The 27,283-nt window shown below is 38.5% G+C and overlaps 1 protein-coding gene across 1 annotated transcript in view; it reads left to right on the forward strand.

Moving 5' to 3' along the window:
• FMN2 (formin 2) overlaps positions 1-27,283 on the forward strand; it is a 407,588-nt gene that overhangs the window by 134,310 nt on the left and 245,995 nt on the right. The window contains 2 exon segments of the mRNA XM_027767852.1: positions 21,484-22,859; positions 24,447-24,591. Coding sequence (XP_027623653.1) covers positions 21,484-22,859; positions 24,447-24,591 — 1,521 coding nt within the window.

The raw sequence follows: 27,283 nt of genomic DNA on the forward strand, positions 1-27,283 counted from the left end.
TCTGCTTCTATTTAGTGAGTGCACATGCCCTATAGCAAAACCTTAAAAAAATATCACACACACACACACACACACACACACACACATAAATCAAATGGACTGCACAATTTAAAAACTCCTGATGTGGGGCCAGCATGTTTTGTGTGGTGGTTAAGGTGCTGGATACCTACATGGCTGACTATGGCTTAGTTCAAGTTCTAGACCTGGCAGCTTGAAAAATCATACTGGGTGCATGCATGTGCATGCCCCAAATCCCAAGAGGAGAATGAAGAAGGGATTTAACATGCTGTTTTTCCCTAGGGGCACTTCCTTCTCTTTCTCTCTGTCTCTCTCCAGTAAGCACATGTGTCCTATTACAAAAATCTAAAACAAACAAACAAAAACACCTGGTGTTACAATGTGGCGCTTCAAGGGTAGATTGAATAAATGTCAATTTTCTTCTTTTCTTGTTGACAATGGTCTAGATGCCAGAAATTATACATAAATTAATTGTGAAGTGGCAATGTTAAGAAGCAATTGAGGTTAAACACTCAATAATATCACTTACTTTGGAACCGTTTGACACTGTTGTAAGTTTATTTCATAGGCTGGTTCTTTTCTTAGACGATATGGTATATTTTATAAGGACCTAAGATAAATAGTCAGAATGAGGATATATAGAACTAAAACAATTGTCAATTTACTTTATACTTATTCTTTTACTATATTAACCTCATATAATATTTTTCCCCTGCTACTTTCTTGTATTCATCTATCATTTCACTTATTCTTTTCCTATTCGAATGTCTTTTATTTGACTCGTCTAATTGCGTTGTCTAGGACTTCCAACACTACGTTGAAATGGAGTGGAAAAAGTAGGGATCCTTGTCTTGTTCCATTTTTAGCACAACTTTACATAATCTTTACAATAATCCCTTAAAATTGCTATGCTAATTTATTACTTAAATGGGAAAAAAAATGATGTTTCTAGGTGTTAAAAGTGATTTGTCTCAGGTCGCAAAACTGAATGGATAAAGGATAGAGCCAAGATGTGAGCATAGGCCTGAGGTTGTAAATCTCTACCAGGATAAAGTTCTGCTTTTACATGTGTGATCACCCCATGGCTGTTTAGTGTCATCGGATGGATAAGTATATTTTAAGTTACCCTATTATGTTTAAACTGTACCATCTTGGAAGAGTCTAATGTCAGGGTACATTACATATTAGTATACTAGTTCACCTATATATTTTGAAGGTTTACTATAACTTCCTGCTAAATTGTGTTAAGTTTACAAATTTTAGTGTTTCATTACTTTCAAAGTTTACAGTTTTCTTTTTCACGTAAAGCACCTTGCTTTTTTCTTCTTAGTCACTAGATGGCAGTTCTGTATCTCAGAAAATTGCCGCTGTAGAAGGAAATGAGAGGTTTTAAGCCAGTTTGCTTTGTATGAAGAAGGAAGAGAAGAGGTTTTCCGGTCTACCCAGTGCTGCCTTCATTATTCTGTGGTCGAAATGCGAGATCCCCAAGACTGTTTAGTCAGAGGCGTGCAGTGGGCTGAAAAGCATCCTTCAAGTTTTTCTTTAGACTTGTGTTCAGGCACCTGTTCCTTTAATCTGAGTATATTACACTTTATTGAATGAGTTTTGACTTTTACTCCCTCCCTGTAGTTAATAATTCTGAGAGCTCATATCCCTAGAAAAAACACATGACTCATAAAACATTTTCTCAACTAAGTGGAGCTGAGGGCCATGGTGTTGCCAGAGAGTCTGATGCTTAAAGCAAACACAACTGGCACTCATGCGTAAAAGGGAAGATCATAGCTATTCCTTGACTGCTTTTATCGATGGCCCTGTGGACTTAGGAGGTTTAAAATTAAAGTGCAGTCTTTAGATCTCATGGATTATTTTTGACTTCAAGTAAAATGCTCTGAAAATCTGCTCTGTCTAAAGAATTATGTCATAAACTAAAATGGCAGTGTCTTCTGATTCTGTTTTTGTCCTTCGGTATTTGAAATTCTACTTAAATTGTAAGACCTTTTATTGTCTATAGTATGTAAATAGCTAAATGCCAATTATTTATTTATTTTTTCTAAAGTTTATTATTTCCTGAGCAAGACAGAAAGAGACAAAGACACAGGATCCCTTATGAGCCCGATTCTATGGTTCGCCCTTAGCTTCTGCCAGGTTAGATCAGGACCACGTGTACCTGGTCTCGTCAGGGAGGTCTCTGGATGTAAACCAGCCCCCTTCTCATGTGGGTCTGCCTCACAGGGTATAGCATTTTACTGCTGCACTACCCTCTGGGCCCTACAGGCCAACAGTTTTCTTTAAAAACATTGGCGTTGGGTCCAGCAGTTGGCGTAATGGCAATGTTGCTGGACTCCCATGTAGTCGATTGCAGTTCGAGTCCCGGACATAGTTGCTTAAACTCACGTGCGTGCCCAAGATCCCTAGAGGAGAATGGAGGAGAAGGGATTGTGGCGTGGCCATGCCCCCTGGGGGGTGATTTCTCGCTTTCTGTCTGTCTCTCTCCGTCTTTCTGGCGGGCGGGCGCATGCGCCCTATAGCAAAAACCTCTCCAAAAAAAATTGGCTTCTGGGTTAAAAACTGGTGGTGTATGATAAATAGCCTGTTCTACCTGTTTGCTATCTAATTTTTACCTTTTTTTTTGTTTTTGAAATTATATGTAAAATTCTTACTTGGAATTATCTTCCTAAAACTCTCGATACCTTTCTAATGTAGATAAACTAGTTGACAGATAAATAGAATAACATTTTGAACTTAAAAAATTCTAGCTTTGGAGGACCAGCAATTAGTGTAATGGCTGTGTCACTAGATAGACTCCCATGTAGTTGACTGCGGTTTGAGTCCTGGACCCAGTGGCTTAAACTCACGCCGTACGCATGTGCATGCGTGCCCTATACCCTGAGAGGAGAATGGAGGAGAAGGGATTGTGATGTCGTCATCCCCCCTTGGGGAGTGATTTCTCACTTTCTGTCTCTCTGTCTCTCTCTGTCTTTCTGGTGAGCACACCCACCCTATAGCAAAAACCTCTCAAAAAAAAAAAATATTCTAGCTTTAGGACCAGTAGATGGTGTAATGGTTATGTTGCTGGACTTCCACATGGCAAATGTGGTTCAAATCCTGGACCTACTGGCTTGAAATGCATCCCAGGTGCGTGTGTGTACATGCCCAGATCCTGAGAGGAGAATGGAAGAGAAGGGATTGTAGTGTGGCTATTCCCCCTAGGGGGTAATTTCTCCCTTTCTATCTGTCTCTCCAGCAAGTATACATGCCCTACAGCAAAAATCTCTCTCTAAAAAAAAAAATTCTAACTGGGATCAGCAGTTAGCATAATGGCTATGTTGCTGAATTCCCATTTAGCCGGCCGCGTTTTGAGACCCGGACCTGGTGGCTTAAACTCACGCCAGGTGCGTGTGTGTGCGTGCTCAAGATCCCAAGAGGAGAATGGAGGAGAAGGGATTGTGGTGTGGCCATCCCCCCTGGGGGTGATTTCTCGCTTTCTATCTCTCTATCTCTTTCTGTCTTTCTGGGGAGCGCACGTGCCCTATAGCAAAAACCTCCCCCCCCAAAAAAAAAAATTCTAACTTTATATAAGAATCACTAGTATCAGGCAATTGAAAGTTGAGTCTCTACACGTTACAAGATCTATTCATTATAAATAGCCACATGTATTACAAAATACTAGATCACAAAACTCAGCAGTCTTAGCACTCTCTTCCCTTATATGTCATACAATTAATGCAAATAAATTTTGAAATAGCAGAAAAATGCTCTGTTCTGATCAATCCTTCTGGGTCCCATCAATGCCCTATTTGGCTGCACATTTATTTAAGGAACTGAATACTTATTTTCCCTGGGTCTTCCTAAGGTTATCTGTTATATATTCATTTTAAAGATGTATTTTATTTTGTTTATTATTTTTTTTTAAATTTTGCTATAGGGCACATGTACTCACCAGAGAGAGAGAGAGAGAGAGAGAGACATAGAAAGAGAAAGCGAGAAAGCAAGCCATCAGGTCTGGGACTTGAACTGCAGTCAGCCATGTGAGTTCAGCACCTTCACCACCACACCAACTGCTGGTGCCAAGTACTTGTATTTTAAAGTCATCTTTATACCATGACCATTCATTACTATTTATTAGTTTCAGAAATGTCATTGTATGTAAACAAAACAAGAAAATGGATGTGAATAGTGTGAGTAGTTGATGATACTTGTGATTTCTTACAAGTATCTTGGCATAGAAAAGTTTGAAGAGTTGGGCTGCTCCTGTTGCAATGGTTAAGCACGGTGGATATAAAGCTAGATCAGAGATGGCAAACTGAAGTTCAAATCCTAGCCCTGGCTACTTTAAAATTAAGCTTCGTACAACTCCCCTCTCCCCTGAAACCCTCATAGAATTGATAATATGGAGGAAAAGGGATTGTGGTGTAACCATGCCCCACTGTGTGTGTGTGTGTGTGTGGGGGTGTTCTCTTTTTTGGCAAGTGTACATGCTCTCTGGCAATTAAAAAAAAGAAAAATTTGAAGAGTGAAACAAATATTAGTCAGAGTGAAAGAAAGGTGTGGGGTAAAAGTAGTTCTGAATGAATAATGACTGAGATTTACAGAAACAGAAGCCATTTGAACTGGGGTGGCATATAGTGGCCTAAGGGAAGGGTTGAAGAGAAAGCATTGTTAAATGCGAGATCTCTCTTAACTCTAAGGTGAAAAGAAATATAAATTTACAAGGTACTGAGAAATCAACAAAATGATAACCCACACGACAAGGAACAACTAAAATATAAACCAGAATAAGAAAATAGGACTTAAGAGAGAGAGATTGATTGATTGATTGATTTAGGATCTGAAACCATGGATTAGATATCTTTTAAGTCACTTCAATATCTGATCATTCTTAGGTGCTCAGTAAATACTTTGACCAAATTAGGTCTGAGGAGAGGCACGTGAGAGGAGGGGGAGAGAAGAAGGATAGCTTTGTGGAGGAACTGACATTGAAAATGGATCATTTTTTTTCTTTTAAAATTATTTATTATTATTATTATTTTGAAGTTTTGCTATAGGGATGTGTGCTTACCAGAGAGAGAGAGAGAGAGAGAGAGAAAGTGAGAAAGTAAGGCAGTAAGCCACCAGGTCTGGGACTTGAACTTGGTTGGCTAGGTGGGAGTCCAGTGCCTTATCCATTGGCAACCTACTGGCCCTGAAAATGGGTAACTTTTTGGAAGGTGTTTGCCATACTAGGTTAAGTGGAACTTTATTTATTTATTTATTTATTTATTTTTCTGGAAAGAACATTAAAAGAAAAAAACTTGCTAGAGAAAGAGATAGTACCTTCAATGGGGTGGGTCATGGCATAATCCCTTAATTTTTCCAATCTTTTGGAACTTGGAGTATGTGCATACATGTGCCCCAGCATATTTTTAAATTACTTGGACTGGAATTTGAACCAGGGGTGGCCATTTGGGATCTGGTTCCCTCAACTATTAGGCTATGGGGCTGACTCTGGAAAGAACATTTAAAAAATTGTTTATTTTTTTCATGATAGAAAGAGTTTGTATCTGAATGAGAGAGAGAGAGACAGAGGGAGATGGATGTCATACCATTATTCCCTCTTCCCAGCCTTCCAGCTCCTTGGGATCTTGGACATGCACCTGGCATGTTTTCAAGCTGACCCAAGGAGATGAATCCACAGTTGGCCATGTAGTTTCCATCACTGCAGTTCACTTTGCTACCAATTGTACCACCAGGCCGGACCTGGAAAGAACATTTTTATTTTGTGGAAACTCTAAGGAGTTTGGAAGATGGTGTAGACATTTTACCTTTAGAAATGAAGAAAAAGAAAAGGAGACACTCTTTTTTTTTTTTGTAGAGGTTTTTTGCTATAGGGTGCATGTGCTCGCCAGAAAGACAGAGAAAGACAGAGAGATAGAAAGCGAGAAATCGCCCCCCAGAGGGGATGGCCACACTGCAATCCCTTCTCCTCCATTCTCCTCTCGGGATCTTGGGCACACACACATGTGCCTGGCATGAGTTTAAGCCACCGGGTCTGGGGCGCGAACTGCGGTCGACTACATGGGAGTCTGGAGACATAACCATTATGCTAACTGTTGGTCCCAGAAAAGGAGACACTCTTAACCAAATTTAAAAATGAAAATGAATTGACATCTGGAAACAGTTACAGTTTAAGATAAAAATATGAAGAAAAATTGGGTGCCATATAATATATATATATATTTTTTTTTTCTTTTTTGTTTTTTCTTTTTCTTTTCTTTTCTGGAGTGATAGGGCTTAGAGGTGAAATGAAGTTATACCTTTGCACTGTTGAGTTTTAGATAGTGTAAACTAATTTGTGTTATGCAACAATATTAATGACCTATGGAGGAAGGCAAATATTTCACTTTGCTGATCTAAAAGGATAACATTAGCTGTAAGTTGTTTGCTCATAAGGAATGTGTATTCTTTACCGAGCATCTGCCAACCTATTATATGCAAGCTATTTGTGCTACATATTGAGGGAAATAAAGAATTATAAGACAAGGGCTTGGGCATTAAGAAGTTGTTAAGTTAGAGGGATATATCTCTTCTGTATACATAAAATGATTCACAAGACACAATGCAATTCTGTCAAGATATTTAGTGTATAGTGTATTACAGAACTTACAAACATGAGAAGGTTGCTGAAAAACTGTTAAGGACAGTTACTTGGGAAAAGTGAAACTTAGATCAAATCCTTATTTTTGGACAGATGGAGGGAAGAAGAGTGAGCATTTCATATTGAAGACAGCCAAGGTACAGAAGTAGAAGTGAACATGGCATGGGGGAGGGTAGGTGGCATAAAGTAGTCTGAGTGACATGAGAGGCACTAATTCCTTCCGCACAGGCTCTGTCTTGCTCTCGCCTCCGGAGCTTCCACTTCTTGCAAACGGACAGTGCCTTAGCCCAGAGCCTAGTCTATCTGGATTACTGTTCTGGTCTCCTGACAGGTCTCCTGACTTCCAGTTTTAATCCCTCTAATCTCTCTTCCATAATGCCTCCAGAGGTATCTTTCTAAAACGCAAATTCGCTTATGTCTGACATACGCTTAGACTCATTCAACGACTACACATAGCATTTGAGAAAAAATGTTCAGACTCCTGAGTTTGACATAGAGGGTTTTCTCGTGCCATCCCCTATCTTTAGGCTTATTCTATTTCCCACATGGTCTGCTTGTTCCAGCCTAGGTTTTTGGAATCATTAGGATCCTTCATATCTATCTCTATGTATGTTTCTTCTATACTTCTACTCTTTTTTGTAAAAAAAAAAATCCACTTAACTCTTATTTCTTAATCTAAATTTGTCCAACTTTCTCTTTGGCACTTCACCGGAGAAACCTCAATCTAGAGACCTTTGTTGATGTCTTTTCTGTGTCTCTCTATTCTTATTTTTCCGTAATTATTAAATTATGATGTCCCTTCAACAGTTGAGCTCCTCCTTAAGGGTAAGACAACCCATTCTTTTTTTGTCCCTCCAGGATCTAACATAGTACCAGACATTTTTATGAAAATGCCTGGAAAATGTCTGATGAAAGTCTAAATATGTGGGAGGTCATACCGATTAGAGCAGAGGGTACATACTGAAGAGTAGTTGAAAATTTGCTTAGAGTCATATTGTAGTAGTTGAAGATGTGGGCTTTGGGCTTTTGCCTGGCCACAAATCTCAGTCATTTCCCTTTTAACTGGGAAACTCTCAAAGATAAAGCCAGATACTGGTTAAAAGTGGTAAGGATAGATCACAATCAGTAGTAACTATTGCAACAGGGAAAAGAGTTCATCGTAAACGGAATTCAACTTTGATTTATGCAGAAGTGACTGCGCATTTTATAAGGAGAGTAAGGGTGGATGTAAGGAGGAGTGCAAGTTGGAAACTTAGGAGGGTACAGAAAAAGAAAAGTTACAAAGGGTTCATCAGTGTAAATGAGATTAGGCCAGCTGTGTCTGGTAATGGCAATTATTGAAGTTAGGAATCTACCCTCCTCAGAGACTAGGAGACAGAGACCTTATCCTTAGGTGTTGGCTGGAACAAACAGTGAAATATTTTGGCAGCCTTGAGTTTTCCCAGGCAGACGCTTTAAGGAGGGGCCGGTTTATCTTATGGATGTGGCCTTGAGCTATTATAAACGGTGTTAGTGCTTGTTTAAGCCTTCCTACACCAACATAGGGACCTAGCTGTGAAGGAGGCTCTTAGGAGCCTGACTGGAGTACGATCAAAGAGAGGATCTTTGTCAGAACTTGGGGAAAGCGATAGAAAGCGAGAAATCGCCCCCCAGAGGGGATGGCCACACTGCAATCCCTTCTCCTCCATTCTCCTCTCGGGATCTTGGGCACACACACATGTGCCTGGCATGAGTTTAAGCCACCGGGTCTGGGGCGTGAACTGCGGTCGACTACATGGGAGTCTGGAGACATAACCATTATGCTAACTGTTGGTCCCAGAAAAGGAGACACTCTTAACCAAATTTAAAAATGAAAATGAATTGACATCTGGAAACAGTTACAGTTTAAGATAAAAATATGAAGAAAAATTGGGTGCCATATAATATATATATATATTTTTTTTTTCTTTTTTGTTTTTTCTTTTTCTTTTCTTTTCTGGAGTGATAGGGCTTAGAGGTGAAATGAAGTTATACCTTTGCACTGTTGAGTTTTAGATAGTGTAAACTAATTTGTGTTATGCAACAATATTAATGACCTATGGAGGAAGGCAAATATTTCACTTTGCTGATCTAAAAGGATAACATTAGCTGTAAGTTGTTTGCTCATAAGGAATGTGTATTCTTTACCGAGCATCTGCCAACCTATTATATGCAAGCTATTTGTGCTACATATTGAGGGAAATAAAGAATTATAAGACAAGGGCTTGGGCATTAAGAAGTTGTTAAGTTAGAGGGATATATCTCTTCTGTATACATAAAATGATTCACAAGACACAATGCAATTCTGTCAAGATATTTAGTGTATAGTGTATTACAGAACTTACAAACATGAGAAGGTTGCTGAAAAACTGTTAAGGACAGTTACTTGGGAAAAGTGAAACTTAGATCAAATCCTTATTTTTGGACAGATGGAGGGAAGAAGAGTGAGCATTTCATATTGAAGACAGCCAAGGTACAGAAGTAGAAGTGAACATGGCATGGGGGAGGGTAGGTGGCATAAAGTAGTCTGAGTGACATGAGAGGCACTAATTCCTTCCGCACAGGCTCTGTCTTGCTCTCGCCTCCGGAGCTTCCACTTCTTGCAAACGGACAGTGCCTTAGCCCAGAGCCTAGTCTATCTGGATTACTGTTCTGGTCTCCTGACAGGTCTCCTGACTTCCAGTTTTAATCCCTCTAATCTCTCTTCCATAATGCCTCCAGAGGTATCTTTCTAAAACGCAAATTCGCTTATGTCTGACATACGCTTAGACTCATTCAACGACTACACATAGCATTTGAGAAAAAATGTTCAGACTCCTGAGTTTGACATAGAGGGTTTTCTCGTGCCATCCCCTATCTTTAGGCTTATTCTATTTCCCACATGGTCTGCTTGTTCCAGCCTAGGTTTTTGGAATCATTAGGATCCTTCATATCTATCTCTATGTATGTTTCTTCTATACTTCTACTCTTTTTTGTAAAAAAAAAAATCCACTTAACTCTTATTTCTTAATCTAAATTTGTCCAACTTTCTCTTTGGCACTTCACCGGAGAAACCTCAATCTAGAGACCTTTGTTGATGTCTTTTCTGTGTCTCTCTATTCTTATTTTTCCGTAATTATTAAATTATGATGTCCCTTCAACAGTTGAGCTCCTCCTTAAGGGTAAGACAACCCATTCTTTTTTTGTCCCTCCAGGATCTAACATAGTACCAGACATTTTTATGAAAATGCCTGGAAAATGTCTGATGAAAGTCTAAATATGTGGGAGGTCATACCGATTAGAGCAGAGGGTACATACTGAAGAGTAGTTGAAAATTTGCTTAGAGTCATATTGTAGTAGTTGAAGATGTGGGCTTTGGGCTTTTGCCTGGCCACAAATCTCAGTCATTTCCCTTTTAACTGGGAAACTCTCAAAGATAAAGCCAGATACTGGTTAAAAGTGGTAAGGATAGATCACAATCAGTAGTAACTATTGCAACAGGGAAAAGAGTTCATCGTAAACGGAATTCAACTTTGATTTATGCAGAAGTGACTGCGCATTTTATAAGGAGAGTAAGGGTGGATGTAAGGAGGAGTGCAAGTTGGAAACTTAGGAGGGTACAGAAAAAGAAAAGTTACAAAGGGTTCATCAGTGTAAATGAGATTAGGCCAGCTGTGTCTGGTAATGGCAATTATTGAAGTTAGGAATCTACCCTCCTCAGAGACTAGGAGACAGAGACCTTATCCTTAGGTGTTGGCTGGAACAAACAGTGAAATATTTTGGCAGCCTTGAGTTTTCCCAGGCAGACGCTTTAAGGAGGGGCCGGTTTATCTTATGGATGTGGCCTTGAGCTATTATAAACGGTGTTAGTGCTTGTTTAAGCCTTCCTACACCAACATAGGGACCTAGCTGTGAAGGAGGCTCTTAGGAGCCTGACTGGAGTACGATCAAAGAGAGGATCTTTGTCAGAACTTGGGGAAAGCATTTTCCTTTGTGCGCCTCAGTTTCCACACAGATAAAATGGCCATGATAGTAAGTCCCATCTCATAGATATTTTTAAAAAGTTTATTTTCTGAGAGAGAGAGAAAGTAAGTGCTCCCAGCAGGGTCCCACTGCCACAATGTACCCCCAACCTCCTCCAGCCCTGGCACATACATGCCAGGCTTAATAAGGGAGGTCTTTGGTTTGAGTCAGGAAGCTTCCCATGTGGGATTGCCTCACTGAGAATGACAGTTTACTGTTATGCTACCACCTGGCACCTTTTGTGGGTTTTATTTATTTGTTTATTTTTAAAGATTTATTTGTTTAGCTGATTTTATTTGTTGTTATTATTAATTTGTTCAGAGAGAGAAAGGGCAAGTGAGGAAGCAAGCCACCGGGTTTGGCACTTGAACCATGGTCAGCCATGTGAGAGTCCAGCACTTTGACCACCATGACACCTGCTCACCCGCTTTGTAGACTTTTAATGCATTGATTTATGTGAAATGCTTTGAATAGCTCCTGGTACATAATAAGCTATTATTTTTATCATTACTATTGTTATATCTGTGGTTTTGAAAAATGCTTACACAATAGAGTCAATCCTCATTATTCACGATTCTGTATTTGTAAACTTGCCTACTTGCTAATATTTATTTGTAATCCCCAAATCAATATTTGTGTGGTGCTTTCGGATGATTCATGAGTACACATAAAGGGGTGAAAAATTTGAATCACTAGATGTGCATTTTACTAGGTAAGGTTGAACAAAGTGAAGGTGCCTTCTTGTTTCAGCTTTCATTCTGTAAACAAGTGTCCTATTTGTGATCTGTTTAATGTCATGTTTTTTACTTTTTTTTTTCTTGATTTCTCTGTTTAAAATGACCCCCAAGCAGAATGCTAAAGTACTGTCTAGTGATTCTAATTATAAGAAGACTGCAGTGTGTCTTATGGTGAAAATACATGTTAGATAAGATTGTTCAGGCATGAGTTACAGTGCTTTTGGCAATCAGTTCAGTATTAGCCAATTGAGAATATATAGTAAGAATGCTTAACATATTCAAAAAAGGATATATACTGATTAGTTGACTAAAATGCAGCCAAAGGCTTGTGATAATCTAGCCCTGTATATTTTAGTGGTACAGTATTCACAGAAACTTTATAGAACATAATTGCTTTTTAAAAACTTTTTTTTTTTTTTTTTTTTTTTTTTGGAGAGGTTTTCGCTATAGGGCGCATGCGCTCACCAGACAGACCCAGAGACATAGAGACAGAAAGCGAGAAATCACCCCCCAGGGGGGATGGTCATGCTGCAACCCCTTCTCCTCCATTTTCCTCTCGGGATCTTGGGCACGCATGCACACGCGCCTGGCGTGAGTTTTTTAAGCCACCAGGTCCGGGACAGGAATTGCGGTCAACTACGTGGGAGTCCAGCGACATAGCCATTATGCTAATTGCTGGTTCCCAACATTTTATTTCTTATCTATTATTATTTTTAAGTTTGCTATAGGACATGTGTGCTCACCAGAGAGACACAGAGAAAGAGAGGGAGATTGAGAAAGAAAGCCACGAGGTCCAGGACTCGAACTGCGGTTGGCCATGTGGGAGTCTTGCTCCTTAACCACTAAGCCACCTGCTGGCCCAGAACATAATTTATTGTGAATAACAAGAATTGATAGTTTATTTAATTCTTACAATATCCCTCTGTAGTACGCAGGGTGAGTAATGAGGCCTTCACACCTTTTTTTTTTTTTTTTAGAGGTTTTTGCTATAGGGCATGTGCGCTTGCCAGAAAGACAAAGAGAGACAGAGAGACAGAAAGTGAGAAATCACCCCCCCACCCCGGGGTGATGGCCACGCCACAATCCCTTCTCCTCCATTGTCCTCTCAGGATCTTGGGCATGCAGGCACATACACCCGGCATGAGTTTAAGCCACCGGGTCTGGGACTCGAAACATGGTCGATTACATGGGAGTCCAGCGATATAGCCATTACCAACTGCTATTCCCAAGGTCTTCACATTTTAAGGTTATTACAAAATGTATGGGAGCTGGTGGATGGCATGCTGGTTGTGCTGCTGACTCCCACATGGCTGAGCACATCTGAGTCTCAGACGGTGGCTTGCTTTCTCACTCTCCCTCTCTTGCTCTCTCTCTATCCATCTCTCTTGTCTAATTGAATAATAATAGTAATAAATTAATTACTCTTTTTAAAAAATTCATGATCCAAATAGAAAATTTAAAATGTTTTATTCTTAGCAATTGGGAGCCATGAGTTCTTGAGCAAGGAAGTATCGTCATGAGCTAATGTTTAAGGAATGGTTACCTGGCAAGGGAATATAGTACTGATAGGAAAAGGGAAAGTAGAGCCAGTTAGGAGGAGCAGCTGTTAAACTCTTGAAATAACCCCATCCAGAGGTGATGAGACTCTCAGTCAAGGTGCTAATTTGATACAGAAAAGACTGGCAACCAAAGATTAAAATAATAGATTTGGTAGCCATGTCTAGTGTATAAATTATGCTGTGGTTTTCCAAGTGTGGTCCCTGAATCAGCAACATTGGCATCAACTGATCTCTGGCTATACATGCAGATTCTCAGATCCTATTCCAGAACTTCACTGAGTCAGAAACTTGAGGGGTGGGGTGGCAGAAATCTCTGTTTCTTTTTATTATGAATTTTATTTGGTGTATAATAGTCATACATATTTATGGGGTGCAATGTGAATTTTCATTTCATCAATACAATGGATAATGATCAAAATAGGCCAATTAACATATCTACCTTCTCAAACAATTATCATTACTTTTGTTTTGTGAACATTGAAAGTCCTCTCTTCTAGCTATTTTCGAAAGTACCTTTAACTGTAGGTTGCTCTACTATGCTACAGGATTCTAGAACTCATTTCATTGAATTACTTGCAATTTTGGACCTGTTCAACAAATTCTATCTTTCTTTCCCCTGTTTCCTTCCCATCATCTGGTGGCCACCATTTCTTTCTTCACTTTTAATGTGATCAAATCTTTTAGCTTCCACTAATGAGTAAGAAGATGCTGTAGTTCTTTGTCTGTGTCTGGCTCATTTTTCCTTAGTATAATTTTTTCCGAGCTCATCCATGTTGAAATGACAAATTTCATTCATTTATGGCTAAGTATTAGGTCATCGGCAAAGTCATGATGTATTTTTCTATGTTTTTCTATGTAAAAATGCATCATGAATTTCCAGTAATATTGCATTGTGTATATGTACCATGATTTATTTACCCATTCATCAGTTGATGGACACGTAGGCTGGCTCCATATCTTGACTATTGGGACTAGTGCTACAGAAAATGTAGAAGTACAGATATCTCTGACTTACTGATTTCTTTTCCTTAGGATGTATACCCAGTAGTGGGGCTGCCAGCTCATACTTTTAAAGTTTTTTTAGGAACTGCCATAGTGTGTTTTACATAATGATTACTAATTTACATTCCCATCAACAATGCATACAATTTCCCTTTTTTCTATATCTTTAGTATTTGTTGTTCTTTGCTTTTTAATATTAGACATTCTAATTGAGGTGATACCTTACAGTTTTGACTTGCATTTCCCAAATAATAATTGGCGTTGATATTTTTCATGCACATTTTGGCCATTTGTATGTCTTATTCTGAAAATTGTTCAGGGTGATCATTAAAAATTTTTTTTTCCTTTTTTTTTTGCGGATGAGAGGCTGGAGAATTGTTTGAGTTCCTTGGATATTCTAGTTGTTGATTCCTTGTCAGTTGCATAGCTTGCAAATATTTTCTCCCATTTTCTAGGTTGTTTTATCTCTGTTTATTGTTTCCTTTACAGAAACTTTTTGTTTGATATGTTCTCATATTTCTGTTTCTGCTTTTGTTGCCTGTGCTTTTCAGGCCTTAATTAAAAAAATATCTTTGCTTGAGCCAATATCATGAAGCACCTCCCTTGCTTTCTTAAAATTTCATAATTTCTAGTCTTATTTTGTATTTGGTGAGAGATAGAGGTCTAATTTCTTTCTTCTGCATATGAATATCCATTTTTTCCAGTACTATTTATTAAAGATACTGTTCCTTTCCCAATAAATGTTCTTAGCATCTTGGTTGAAAATCAATTGGCTGTATGTATGTTGGTTTATTTGTAGATTCTCTAGTTCATTGATCTATGTGATCAATGCCAATACCAAGATGTTTTGGTTATTATAGCTTTGTAGTATATTTTGTAGTCAGGCAGTGTGAAGTCAGCTTTATTCTTTTTGCACAAGAATAACTTTGACTATTCAGGGTCTTTCATGTTTCCATGAGAGTTTTGGTTTTGTGTTTTTCTATTTTGTAGTGAATATTATTGTTCTTTTTTTAGGGATTTCATTGGATCTATAGATTGCTTTGGGTAGTATAGGCATTTTGACAATATTAATTCTTCTAATCCATACACATGGAAGTTCTTTCCAATTTTTTTGTTTTCTTCAATTTCTTTTATTAGTGTTTTATAGTTTTTGTTGTAGAGATCTTTCATCTCCTTGGTTAAATTTACTCTTAGGTATTTATTTTGCTGTTGTAAATGGATTGCTCTTTTCTTTTTTTCTTTTTCTTTTCTTTTTTTTTTTTTTTTTTTTTGCTAGTTCATTATTGTTGTATAATATACTACTGAATTTTTTAAATGTTGACTGTGTATCCTGCTATTTTACTGAATCACTTATCGGTTCTAAGAGTTTTTTTTTGATCAGTATTTTTGTTTTTCTAAATATATGATCATGTTGTTTGCAAAGAGGTAATTTGACTTCCTCTTGCCAATTAGGATACCTTTAGTTTCTTTCTCTTGCCTACTCTAGCTATGTCTTTCAGTATTAGGTTGAATAAGAGTGGAGAAAGTGAAATTTTTTGCCTTGTTCTAGTTCTTAGAAGGAAAAATTTCCAACTTTTCCCAATTTTATGATGCTAGCTGTTTGTCATGGATGGCCTTTATTATATTGGAATATATACCTTCTACATCTAATTTATGTCTTTATCATAAAGAGATGCATTTATCAAATCTTTTTTTTTCTGTGTCAATTGAGATGATCATATGGTTTTTACCTTTCATTCTGTTCATGTGATGTATAACAATTAATGATATGTACATGTTGAACCATCTTTACATCCCTGGGACAAATCCTACTTGATCATGATATATTTTTAATGTTTTATTGCTGGTGTTTTGTTGCATATTTTTGTATCTATGTTCATCAGGGTTATTTTGCAAGCAAGCCGCCAGGTCCAGGACTCGAACCACAGTTGGCCATGTGGGAATCCAGTGCCCCCAACCACCATGCCACCTGCCGACTCCCATCAGGGTTATTAATCTGTAGTTTTCTTTGCGTGTGTGTACATACTTGTCTGATTTTGGTATCAGGGTAATGTTGGCATTGTAAAATGAGATTGGAAGGATTCTCTCCACTTGAATTTTTTGAAATAGTTTGAGAATTGGTATTAGTTTTTCTTTAAAGATTTTGAAGAATTTATTAGTATGATGTAATATTTTGTTGGAAAGGGTAGGATAATCAAGTAGCAGCGATAACTAGGCAGTCACAGTATAGGAGTAAAGCATTGATGAGAAAGGAAGAACTAACAATAATCAGTATAATGAAGAGTGATTGAATATATGTAAATTGATGAGCTCTCTCAGTTATATACAGAGAATCAAACACCAAGGACAAAATCTCTACTTCCCCCCAAAAAAGTCAGACAAAAAAACCCCCTGAAAAACAAGAGGGGAGGATGGTATAAAACTTTTTACATTAGTCAAGAGAAGAGAGGGTTTTTAGGAGTATTGGATTCTTTATAAAGGCCAAGGTTAAAACTATAATATCTGGCTATAAGAAGAATATTAACAGTACTGAGAGATTAATTCCATTAGAATTCCTGGGCCAAATGACAGTGCTACCACTATGAGTAATTTTCCTAATCCATTTCATTTCATTTTCTCCATGCTTAGTTTTTTGGAAGTTTTTAAATGACATTTGAGAATAGTTGGGTGTTAACACAGGAAAGGTGGTTAGGGGGTGAAAACCTGCATTTACTTTATATTCATGAATCATTGAATAAAAATGAAACTGTAATGAAATAGTGTTTTTCTTCCTTGCGCTATTTGGGACTGTTTGGGAATATAGTGCTTCCGAGTTTGGTCCAGAAATTCGCCACAACTCTAGCTCATATACTGAAGAGAAAATTCAGAAGAGTGAGAGGGAATAAAATAGTCAGGTTCCCTTTGCTATTATTTCCTGTTTTTTTTCCGACTCTTCTTTCCAAATACATTAGTACTTCCCTTGTGGTTATTAACTAATGATGATTATCACTACTTTAGCCTTTCATTAATCGGCTTATCAGTCACTATGCTGAAAAGAAGTTAAAAGCAATTTAGCCAATTATGAAGTCTAACTTCTCCCTCTCCTACCCACATCACATTTATGCAGCGAGGGAATCAGAAGAATTTGTCATATCCATTCTAGCTCAAAAATGTTTTAATTTCAATCATTTATTATTCTTCTCATTATAAGGATTTCAGAGATGCCAGTTTAGCTCTCTGTTTGAAGCTTTTTTATTTCAGTAGTATGTTCGTATTTAAGAAGGAAGCCCTAAGTAAGTTATTTGCCACTTACCAAATGTTTAAATATCTCCTTCTTTCTTGGAATTCCCTTGCAAATTTGAAATTGTACTTTATTTTTGTGCATGGCCATGTATATTTAAAATGTGGATTTCTTTTCATGTAGGATCATGTTTAGCATAGGTTGGTTTACTGTAGATTTGGAATGTCATTGGTTTATTCCAAAATTTTAGGAAGTTTTAGAATTTAGATAAAGAATGTGTACATGTCTATAAAAAGGATAGTATCCTTGTTTTATAGATTCTAGACTGTCATAACTTAATGTGGCATTAGAATTTAGCAAAACTTGAAAATCTGAGTATGATAGAAAATGAATTACATATATTAAAATGGACAAAATAAATGATTAAAGTGTTAACTTATAAATAGTTTTTATATTCCAGGCTCTGAAAGTGTTTTGCTTGCATAATAATAAAGTTTTAAAGATGAGCAAATTAACTTTTCAGCAAAAGCTTTACTTGAGTGTATTTTGGCTTCCTTTTTGACAGTTGTAACTTTAGTGTTACAGTAATGTTTTCTTTTTCTGGGAATCGGATAATCTTGTATTTGAAAAAATATTTTTGGTAGACATTTTATTTTTCAATGGAAACTTGTAGTTTGTGATATGTAAGTGTTTAAATAATTTATAAGAGCTAACCATCACCACCCACATATAAGATTATACAAGAATGGAAGAATTTTGGCTGACTTATTGTATATAATTGCTGAGCCAAAGTAGATGGCAGACTTTATCACTTATAATGATTTAAGATTTTGAAATAATATTTTGAAATACAAATAACCTTACTGATAATATATAAAGTGTACTAATTTTTGCGTTAACTAACCAAAAATAGATTTGTCTTTCCTCCATTTATAACAATGTACCCATTGTATAGGTTCTGTACAAAATTGCCAAAATCACTTATTTCTTCTCCTTAGATAAATTATTCAATTTTTGATAGTAAGAGCCATCCACATTGGATAAACTATTACACAGTTACTGGAAATGCTGAGAGTCATTTTTGAAACGCCTAGAAGTCTAAAGATAACGCAAGTGTATTTCTCCGAAGTCAAGTCCTTTGAGAGTCTGTCAGGCCTCCTTCTAGCTGCACTCTGAAGAGACAGAAGATTAAGTTCCAGGCACTGGACAGAGGGGAACAGATGGCTGAACATGGACACCAGAGCGCCTGGCAGTCTCTGAGAGATTAAATCTAGGATTTGTCAGTGGGTGGGCCTTGTGAATCTTCACTTTACTTCCTGTAGGTCCTGAGAGTAGAATGTGTACTTAAATGGGCAGGAGAGAGACAAACTCTTTTTTTGATCATGATTAATATTCACCAAGTAAATTTCTTTAGAAAGCCTAAATATAACCTATATAGAAATCATCTCTTACTGCTGAGAAACAATGCAACTTTCCCTAGAGAGCTCTACAGAAAATGTCTTAGCTTGACTTGGTAAGGTCCTCTCTATTTAGGCACTCTGAGAGCCAGCCAGTCCTTGACTGATAGCTCTGGATAAGGAAGGGCAGATAAGATTCTTTGAAGACCCTTAGCTAAATTCAGAACCAAGAATCCTACACACTGCAGTGGTGGATGGCTGGCCTTATTTTATAGTCTGGTGAGTTAATTGCTCTGCTTCCCTAGAATGGAAAAGGAGAATTCTTTTCTGTTGTGAGAATAATATACATAAAGAAACAGACTCTAACCTCCACTTTTCTTCCATTTGCTATAAAGACTATCTGTAAAAAAGTTATCGCTAGGGACCAACTGATGGTGTAATGGTTGTGTTGTTCTGGACTCCCATGTAGTCAACCATGGTTCTAGTCCCAGACCTGGCAGCTTAAAACTCATAGAACGTAGATTTTCTATGCAAATATGCATCGTGACTTTCCCAACAACCCACCAGTTTCCATTATGGTAAGGGTTACATAGGTCTTTTTCATTTTACTTCTTTTTTTTTTTTATGATAGATACATTTTTTTTTTAAACAACTCATGTAGGGGCTGTGTCTCTAGGCTAACAAATTCTCTACAGCTTTTAAGAAGCATAATTTCCAGTGAGTAAAATGTATGGTCTGTGGTCTTTACCTTGTTTACCTCATACATATCATAGTAAAAGATACAGTATCTAGGGAAGAAGTAACAGGGATAGGATGAAAACTCCTAAGTTTATACCTCCTGTTCCTCCATGGGGGTAGAATGGAGAGGAAAACTAGTTCTGAAGATTTCTATCACATATACCATAGCACCCAAAATGCTTCATTTATAGTAAATACCCATTTCTTTCTTATTCATCTGCATTTTTTTTTTCACTGCAAATATGTTGGGTGTAAAATAATAAAGAAAATGAAGCTGGCCATCTAGCACAGTGGCTAAGCACTGGGTATAGAGGGCTAGATCCTGCATGGCTGGTTGCAGTTCAAACTCTGCCTGGTAGCTTGAAAAACAGATCAGGTACATGTGCATACGTACCCTACATCCTAACAAGACAGAGATATGAAAGACAAAGGATTATGGCATGGCCATATCTCATTGAGGGGCACTTTCTCTCTCTTTGGTGAGCACACACCCCCTCTGGCAATTGTATAAACAAGGAAGAGTGAAAAATGTATGTGTCCTTGGGTTTGGCTGTGAGTTTTTAGATTTAATCTCAAAAGCACATTCCATGAAAGAAAAGAATTTGATGTTAAACTTCATTAAAATTAAAAACTTTACTCTGTGGAAAACACTGTTAAGAGAATAAAAAACAAGCCATAATAAGGAGAAAATATTTGCAAAATATTTGATAAAGGACTTATATTAAAAAAATATAAAGAACTCTTAAAATTCAACAATAAGAAAATAGTTATCCTTATTAATAGGCAAAATATCTAAACAGATACCTCATCAAGAAAAATATACAGATGTCGGGACCAGCAGTTGGCGTAATATCTAAACAGATACCTCATCAAGAAAAATATACAGATGTCGAGACCAGCAGTTAGCTATGTCACTGGACTCCCATGTAGTTGACTGCGGTTCAAGTCCTGGACCTGGTGGCTTAAACTCACGCTGGATGCGTGTGCGTGCGTGCCCAAGATACTGAGAGGAGAATGGAGGAGAAGGGACTGCAGCGTGGCCATCCCCCCTGGGGGTGATATCTCGCTTTCTGTCTCTCTGTCTCTCTCTGTCTTTCTGGCGAGCACACGTGCCCTATAGCAAAAACCCCTCCAAAAAAAAAAAAAAATGAGAGAGAAGAGAAAAATATATAGGTGTCAAGTAAACATATAAAAAGAAGTTCATGTTGATTTGTCATCCAGCAATTGTGAATTAAAATAACAAGGAGATAGGATCAGTAGGTGGCATGGCCGTAAGGCACTAGATTCCCACATGGTTGACTGGCTCGAGTCCTCGATCTGATGGCTTGCTTTCTCTTTCTCTCTGTGTATCTGTCTATCTCTGGCGAGCACACATGCACTATAGGAAATTTAAAAATTATAATAATAAATAAAATTAAATAATTCTTAAAAAACCAGGTGATGCTACTACAACAGCTGACAAGCTCACATAAGAGTAGGCACTCTCATTCATTCCTGGCAATAGTAAACATGATGCACAGAGTGTAAACACATGCTTTTAATGTTTGCCCATGCCCATATAAATATCATAGAGATTTTACATATTTCTACTGAAGACTTGTTCAGTGATGACTTTTAAAAGTAGCAATTCCCTTTAAAATGCAGGATTACCTTAAAAAAAAGTCACGAGGGACTATCTTAATAGAAAAAAGAGAAGCCTAGTTTGGAAATAAAGTGGTTTTTCTATCAGAATTTGCTTTCCTATTCTCGGTGGTCTACTTCTCAGTACTCTCATTCAAAGATGAAGACAGCCAAGGGTGTTAGAATCCTGTGATACTATGGTTAAACCATTTTGAAATCTGAACATGGAGGAGAGGAAGTTATAGAGATATTAGTAGTGTCCTTCCCTAGAGAGTTTTTTCTGTAAATATCACAACAAACAAATAAAATTTTGCTTAATTTAAAATTATTTTGCATATTTGGATTGACAGCATTGTTGAGACAGGGAGGTAGTATTGTTATATTTTCATCAACTGGACTGGGGAGAAATGTTCACATATTGAAATGATCACCTCGTAAGCTAAAAAATGTGATTGATTGTATGAAAAAAATGTAAAAAAATAAAATTAAATTTAAAAAAATTTTGCATTTAATCTCATTTCTCTTTATCGCCCCTCAGGAAGTTTTTGACATGAAGTCTGAGGGACAGGCAACTGTGATTCAACAGCTGGAACAGACTATTGAGAATCTGAGGACCAAAATAGCTGAACTAGAGAAGCAGTACCCTGCCGTGGACATGGAAGTGACCAGTGGCCGCCACAGGGTTGAGAATGGAGTGATGGCCTCAGAAAATGTCTGTCTGGAAGCTCTCAGGTTAGGAGAAAAGGATGTACAGCATCAAAGGACTTTACAGGCAAAATCCATACAGACTTCCCCGACAGAAGAGGGCGGGGTACTGACGCTGCCTTCTGTGAGTGCACTGCCAGAGGGTGCTCCTCGCCCACCTGGGATGGAACACGGAGAGTCAGCTGTTCCAGCCTCACCTTCTGGGCCTCAGACAAAGTTCTGTTCAGAGATTTCTCTGATTGTGTCTCCAAGGCGGATATCAGTCCAGCTTGATGCCCATCAGTCCACACAAAGTGGACAGCCACCACCACCTCCATCCCTTCCACAGTCTGATGGTCAACAGCCTGGGTCACAAACGTCCCATTCTCTTCAAACTGAATATGAAACCAGCCATGAACATTCTGTTTTCTCCTCTTTTGGAAACAGCTGCAACATCCCTCCCCCACCGCCTCTGCCTTGCACAGAGTCCTCTAGCTCCATGTCTGTCTCAGGCGGGGTGACTCTCCCCCCTCCTCCTCTCCCTGGCATGACAGTGCCTGCTCTGCCGAGCACAGCAATTCCCCCTCCTCCTCCTCTGCCGGGTACAGAAATGCTGCCACCTCCTCCCCCTCCTCTTCCTGGAGTGGGAATACCTCCTCCTCCCCCTCTTCCCGGCGTGGGAATACCGCCTCCTCCCCCTCTTCCCGGCGTGGGAATACCTCCTCCTCCCCCTCTTCCTGGAGTGGGAATACCTCCTCCCCCACCTCTTCCTGGAGTGGGGATTCCTCCTCCCCCACCTCTACCTGGTATGGGAATACCTCCTCCCCCTCCTCTACCTGGTATGGGAATACCTCCTCCTCCTCCTCTACCTGGAGTTGGGATTCCCCCTCCTCCCCCTCCTCTGCCTGGTGCTGGGATTCCCCCACCTCCGCCTTTGCCAGGTATGGGGATACTACCTGCACCAGCTCCCCCTCCACTTCCCCCTGGAACAGGAATCCCTCCACCCCCACCACCGCCTTTGCTCCCTGGATCAGGCCCTTCACTCGCCCCACAAGTTGGGAGTAGCACTTTACCAACACCACAAGTGTGTGGATTTCTTCCTCCTCCATTGCCAACTGGCTTGTTTGGATTCGGGATGCATCAAGACAAAGAAAGTAGGAAGCAGCCAATAGAGCCTTGCCGGCCAATGAAGCCTCTTTATTGGACAAGAATTCAGCTGCATAGTAGAAGGTAACACAAAGTGAACTCATCTTTGCTCAGTTTGTCAATATGAGAGAAACGTTTTACCATAAAACTTTCGGGAAAATTGCAATTTTAATGTATTTTTAAGTACATCTCTAAAACTTGTCTGTAGATTTTTTTCCATTAGTATTTAATGAAGCAATTTGTTATTTAACATTTTAGGATCTTTTTTTCCAGACACATTGAACAGGTAAAACAAATGACATGTATGTATCAATGTATAAGATGTATATATTTCCATTTCCGTAGTTATGAATGGATTTTTTTTAGCATATTTGATCTGCTATCTAGTTGTGGTAGACAGCTACAGATGCTTGAATCTAATTGGAATTCTCCTCTATGCCCCCTAGAAAATGAGTGAGGGCAGATAAGCAGAGATATTTATAGTCAAATCATTTTTCATATGAGATCTATGCTTTACTTTCACTATTTAAGTTTCCATTTCTGACAGCTTAAAAATGTCAAGTCCTTTGGCAAACTGGCTTCTGAGCATGGTTTTTGCATCCTTCAAAGGATATAGCCTTGCTTTTCTATTCTATCCTGTTTGTAGTAGTCTTTCTTTAGGAATAGGCTACATGATAATAAACACACCCATACCCCAGGCATGAAGTAACTCAGTTTTGAGAATTTCATGGCACTTCTACAGATGACTGGTGACGTAGTGTGAAGTTATAACGTCATAGAAGAACACTGTTCATTAAGTGTGCTGGTGAGTATCGCACCGCTGTGCATAATGCATAGCCTGTGTGTTAGCCACGAGACACTTCCGTGATGCATGGCTGTGGAGAGAATAACACACAACTGAAATCTCACTGGCCTTTTTTCCTCTAACTTTTCATGGTATTTTAGACTTCCTCTGTGCTGTGTCATGCAAACGGGTATTTATCAGAGTTATTTTACACTTCTTATATTAATTTTTTTCTTCACTAAGTTATATCAGAAGGTAAGAACCTATGCTTTATATATCCTGATTACTTTTAACTATGCTGATAAATCATTTTAAGTTGTACCCCAAACATTTTTTCTAGATACATAATATGAAGTTATTTCTGTTGTTTTTATTTTTATTTTTTTAAAGTACATTGACCCTTTATAGGTGGTACTACATCAGTCTGTGTCATTGAGAAGCCAAATAACAGTAGGGTGATTGGTGACAGTGGGGGAGAGGAAGGATGCCATCTTGAAACTTAAATATTTTAACTTATGAATAATCCACAAGGCTAAATCATGTGGGATCATGAGACAGCGAGCTTTCCTTGCCTTTATAGTTCATACTGAGAGAGGTTTTCCCTTTATGTTTTTATACAGTGACTTGATAACTGAGAATTCCTGGTAATAATTTCCAGGCAAAGTTGTCATTTTATATGGATAGCATTTAAACTTTCTCACCAAGTTGATAAAGTAAATGGCAAGCTTAAAGAAAAGAATATTCTTTCTTCCTCATGTCTCTGCCTTTTCCATTTCTCCTTCCTGTTTTTCTCCCCCACATCCTTTCTTCCCTTTCTCCCTTCTTTATGCCTATCATGATATAGTTCAGTTTGATGGCCCTTTCATTGATCTTTTGCTTAACTTTAGAGACCACAGCGCTTCACTTATTTGGGAAAAAATTGAAGAGCCATCCATAGACTGTCATGAATTTGAAGAACTATTTTCTAAAACTGCAGTCAAGGAGAGGAAAAAACCTATTTCTGACACCATCTCAAAAACAAAGGCTAAACAAGTAAGTATTTGGTGCTTTCTGAAATTGGACAGTGTTACTGGCATAAGTGTGAACTTCCATTAGAGAAAAACTTCAGAATAGTTTCTGGGCTACATAAACTTCCACAGACCTTGCACAGATAGTGAAGGCTAGAATTTTGGAGCATGTGGTTAAGTAAAATGAGCCCAAATAGAACAGCAAACAGTCATCTTTATCAAATGACAATATCCTGACTCATTTATCTGTAGCCATATAATCATATTTCCAAATTCTCAGCCATTGCTTTCTTCCAGAATTAATTGTCTAGAAATATATTTTCACTTGATTTAAATCCATCCAAGAGCTTATATAAATGGGAAAATAAAACAAAACAAAACAACGAATTGACAAATAAAAACAAGCAAGTAAGAAGTCCAATCCTCAGTAACTGATATTGGGTTAGGTATTCTGTTATAACTGAAATGGGTCTATTAGAATCCAGTTAAGCAGTCACACACACACACACACACACATTTTATTATTATTTTTTTGAGAGTTTTTTTTGCAATAGGGCGCATGCGCTTGCCAGAAAGACAGAGACAGAAAGACAGAAAGTGAGAAATCACCCCCAGGGGGATGGCCACACTGCAATCCCTTCTCCTCCATTTTCTTCTCGGGATCTTGAGCACACATGCACATGCTCCTGGTGTGAGTTTAAGCCACCGGGTATGGGACTCGAATCATGGTTGACTACATGGGAGTTCAGCGATGTAGCCATTATGCCATCTGCTGGTCCCAGTCATACTATATTTTAAATATGAGAAAATATGTATCTGTTTCTGATATCGCTATTCTGTGTTAGATCCTTTGATGTAACTATGACACTTAGGTCAGAATACTAATTTAGAGAAAAACATTATCGTAATCAACATTTTCCAACTAATACAACCATTGGACTTGATCATAAAATGATATTGTTATTAATTTTTTAAGGGTATCATTCAGAAAAACGTAGTTAAACTCTGTAACAATTAGCTCGAGATAGAATTTCTATTGGTGTTCATCCTTCCCCCTGAAATAGGGAGTGGCCACAGGGAGCTCACACACACACACACACACACATTTTTTATTATTTTTTTGAGAGTTTTTTTTGCAATAGGGCGCATGCGCTTGCCAGAAAGACAGAGACAGAAAGACAGAAAGTGAGAAATCACCCCCAGGGGGATGGCCACACTGCAATCCCTTCTCCTCCATTTTCTTCTCGGGATCTTGAGCACACATGCACATGCTCCTGGTGTGAGTTTAAGCCACCGGGTATGGGACTCGAATCATGGTTGACTACATGGGAGTTCAGCGATGTAGCCATTATGCCATCTGCTGGTCCCAGTCATACTATATTTTAAATATGAGAAAATATGTATCTGTTTCTGATATCGCTATTCTGTGTTAGATCCTTTGATGTAACTATGACACTTAGGTCAGAATACTAATTTAGAGAAAAACATTATCGTAATCAACATTTTCCAACTAATACAACCATTGGACTTGATCATAAAATGATATTGTTATTAATTTTTTAAGGGTATCATTCAGAAAAACGTAGTTAAACTCTGTAACAATTAGCTCGAGATAGAATTTCTATTGGTGTTCATCCTTCCCCCTGAAATAGGGAGTGGCCACAGGGAGCTTTTACAGGCTGACCAGAAAGAGTTCATGGAGGCAGAGAATGATAAGCAGCTCAATTGTGGGAGATGAGTGAGAAATGAGGCCAGTGCTATCCTGGTCCAGACTCCCCAGATTAATGCCAGCTAACTGGCTGATTTCTTGAGAATTTTTCCCCCTGATTGGACAGTCGTAGCTAGGCACATGACCTGGAGTTGTTTCCATTGAAGCTTATTTCAGAGCAGACAACTCACACCAGATGGGCATTGCCAAATCTAGCCAGGAAGAAGTAGATTTGAATGAGTAGACTTCTGGAACCCACTGCTGACTGGGTGAGCAGGTTCACCCCTCAGGATGATGCAAACCCAAACGTTTCGGATCTGATTATTGCATTACAGCTTTTGCTGGTGACCTTAGATCAGTGGATATTGTGAGACCTTACTTGGTATATCGTAGGCACTCAATGAATATTCTTTAATTTTATATATCAGCCCCCTGAGAAAGGAGAACTTTTTTCTCTGGCAGAGATAAATATTTTTAGGAACCTTTTCTACAGAAATTTGCCTGTGGTACACTGAGGCTGAGTCATCCTGTCTCATGGACTGTATTGGAGGTAGAAAGGTTAGGTAAGGAATGGGGGTGGAGGGTGAGACATGCAGGGGAGTCAGGCGGACAAAATGCTCACTTGATGCATAGGCAGATATGTGGGGTGTCTTTTGTCTAGAGACTAAATGCTGTGAAAAGCAAACTATGTCCTCCTTACCTCCTAACTCCAATTTTTTTTTTTTTTGTACTAAGAGAATACAGATAAGGAAGATGTCTCAGATGTTGCTTGAGCCTGTAAGATTTCCTGTTCTGTGTGATTCTGTTTTTTAGCTTACCGAAATATGATTTACGTCTAAATCATTAAAACATCTTATTAAATAGCCCAGCCTAGGCATTGCAGTCTGTAGCATACTGGATTGCAGTGCTAAAAGCTGCATGGGCAGTCACAGGTTTGAGTGCCCAGGTTGGCCTGAAAACACACACAGTAGGTGCCCAAGATCCTGAGGCACTAGAGAGCTAGGGAAAG

This window comes from Tupaia chinensis, unplaced genomic scaffold, assembly GCF_000334495.1.
Source record: "Tupaia chinensis unplaced genomic scaffold, TupChi_1.0 Scaffold000074_1, whole genome shotgun sequence".
NCBI lineage: Eukaryota > Metazoa > Chordata > Mammalia > Scandentia > Tupaiidae > Tupaia > Tupaia belangeri.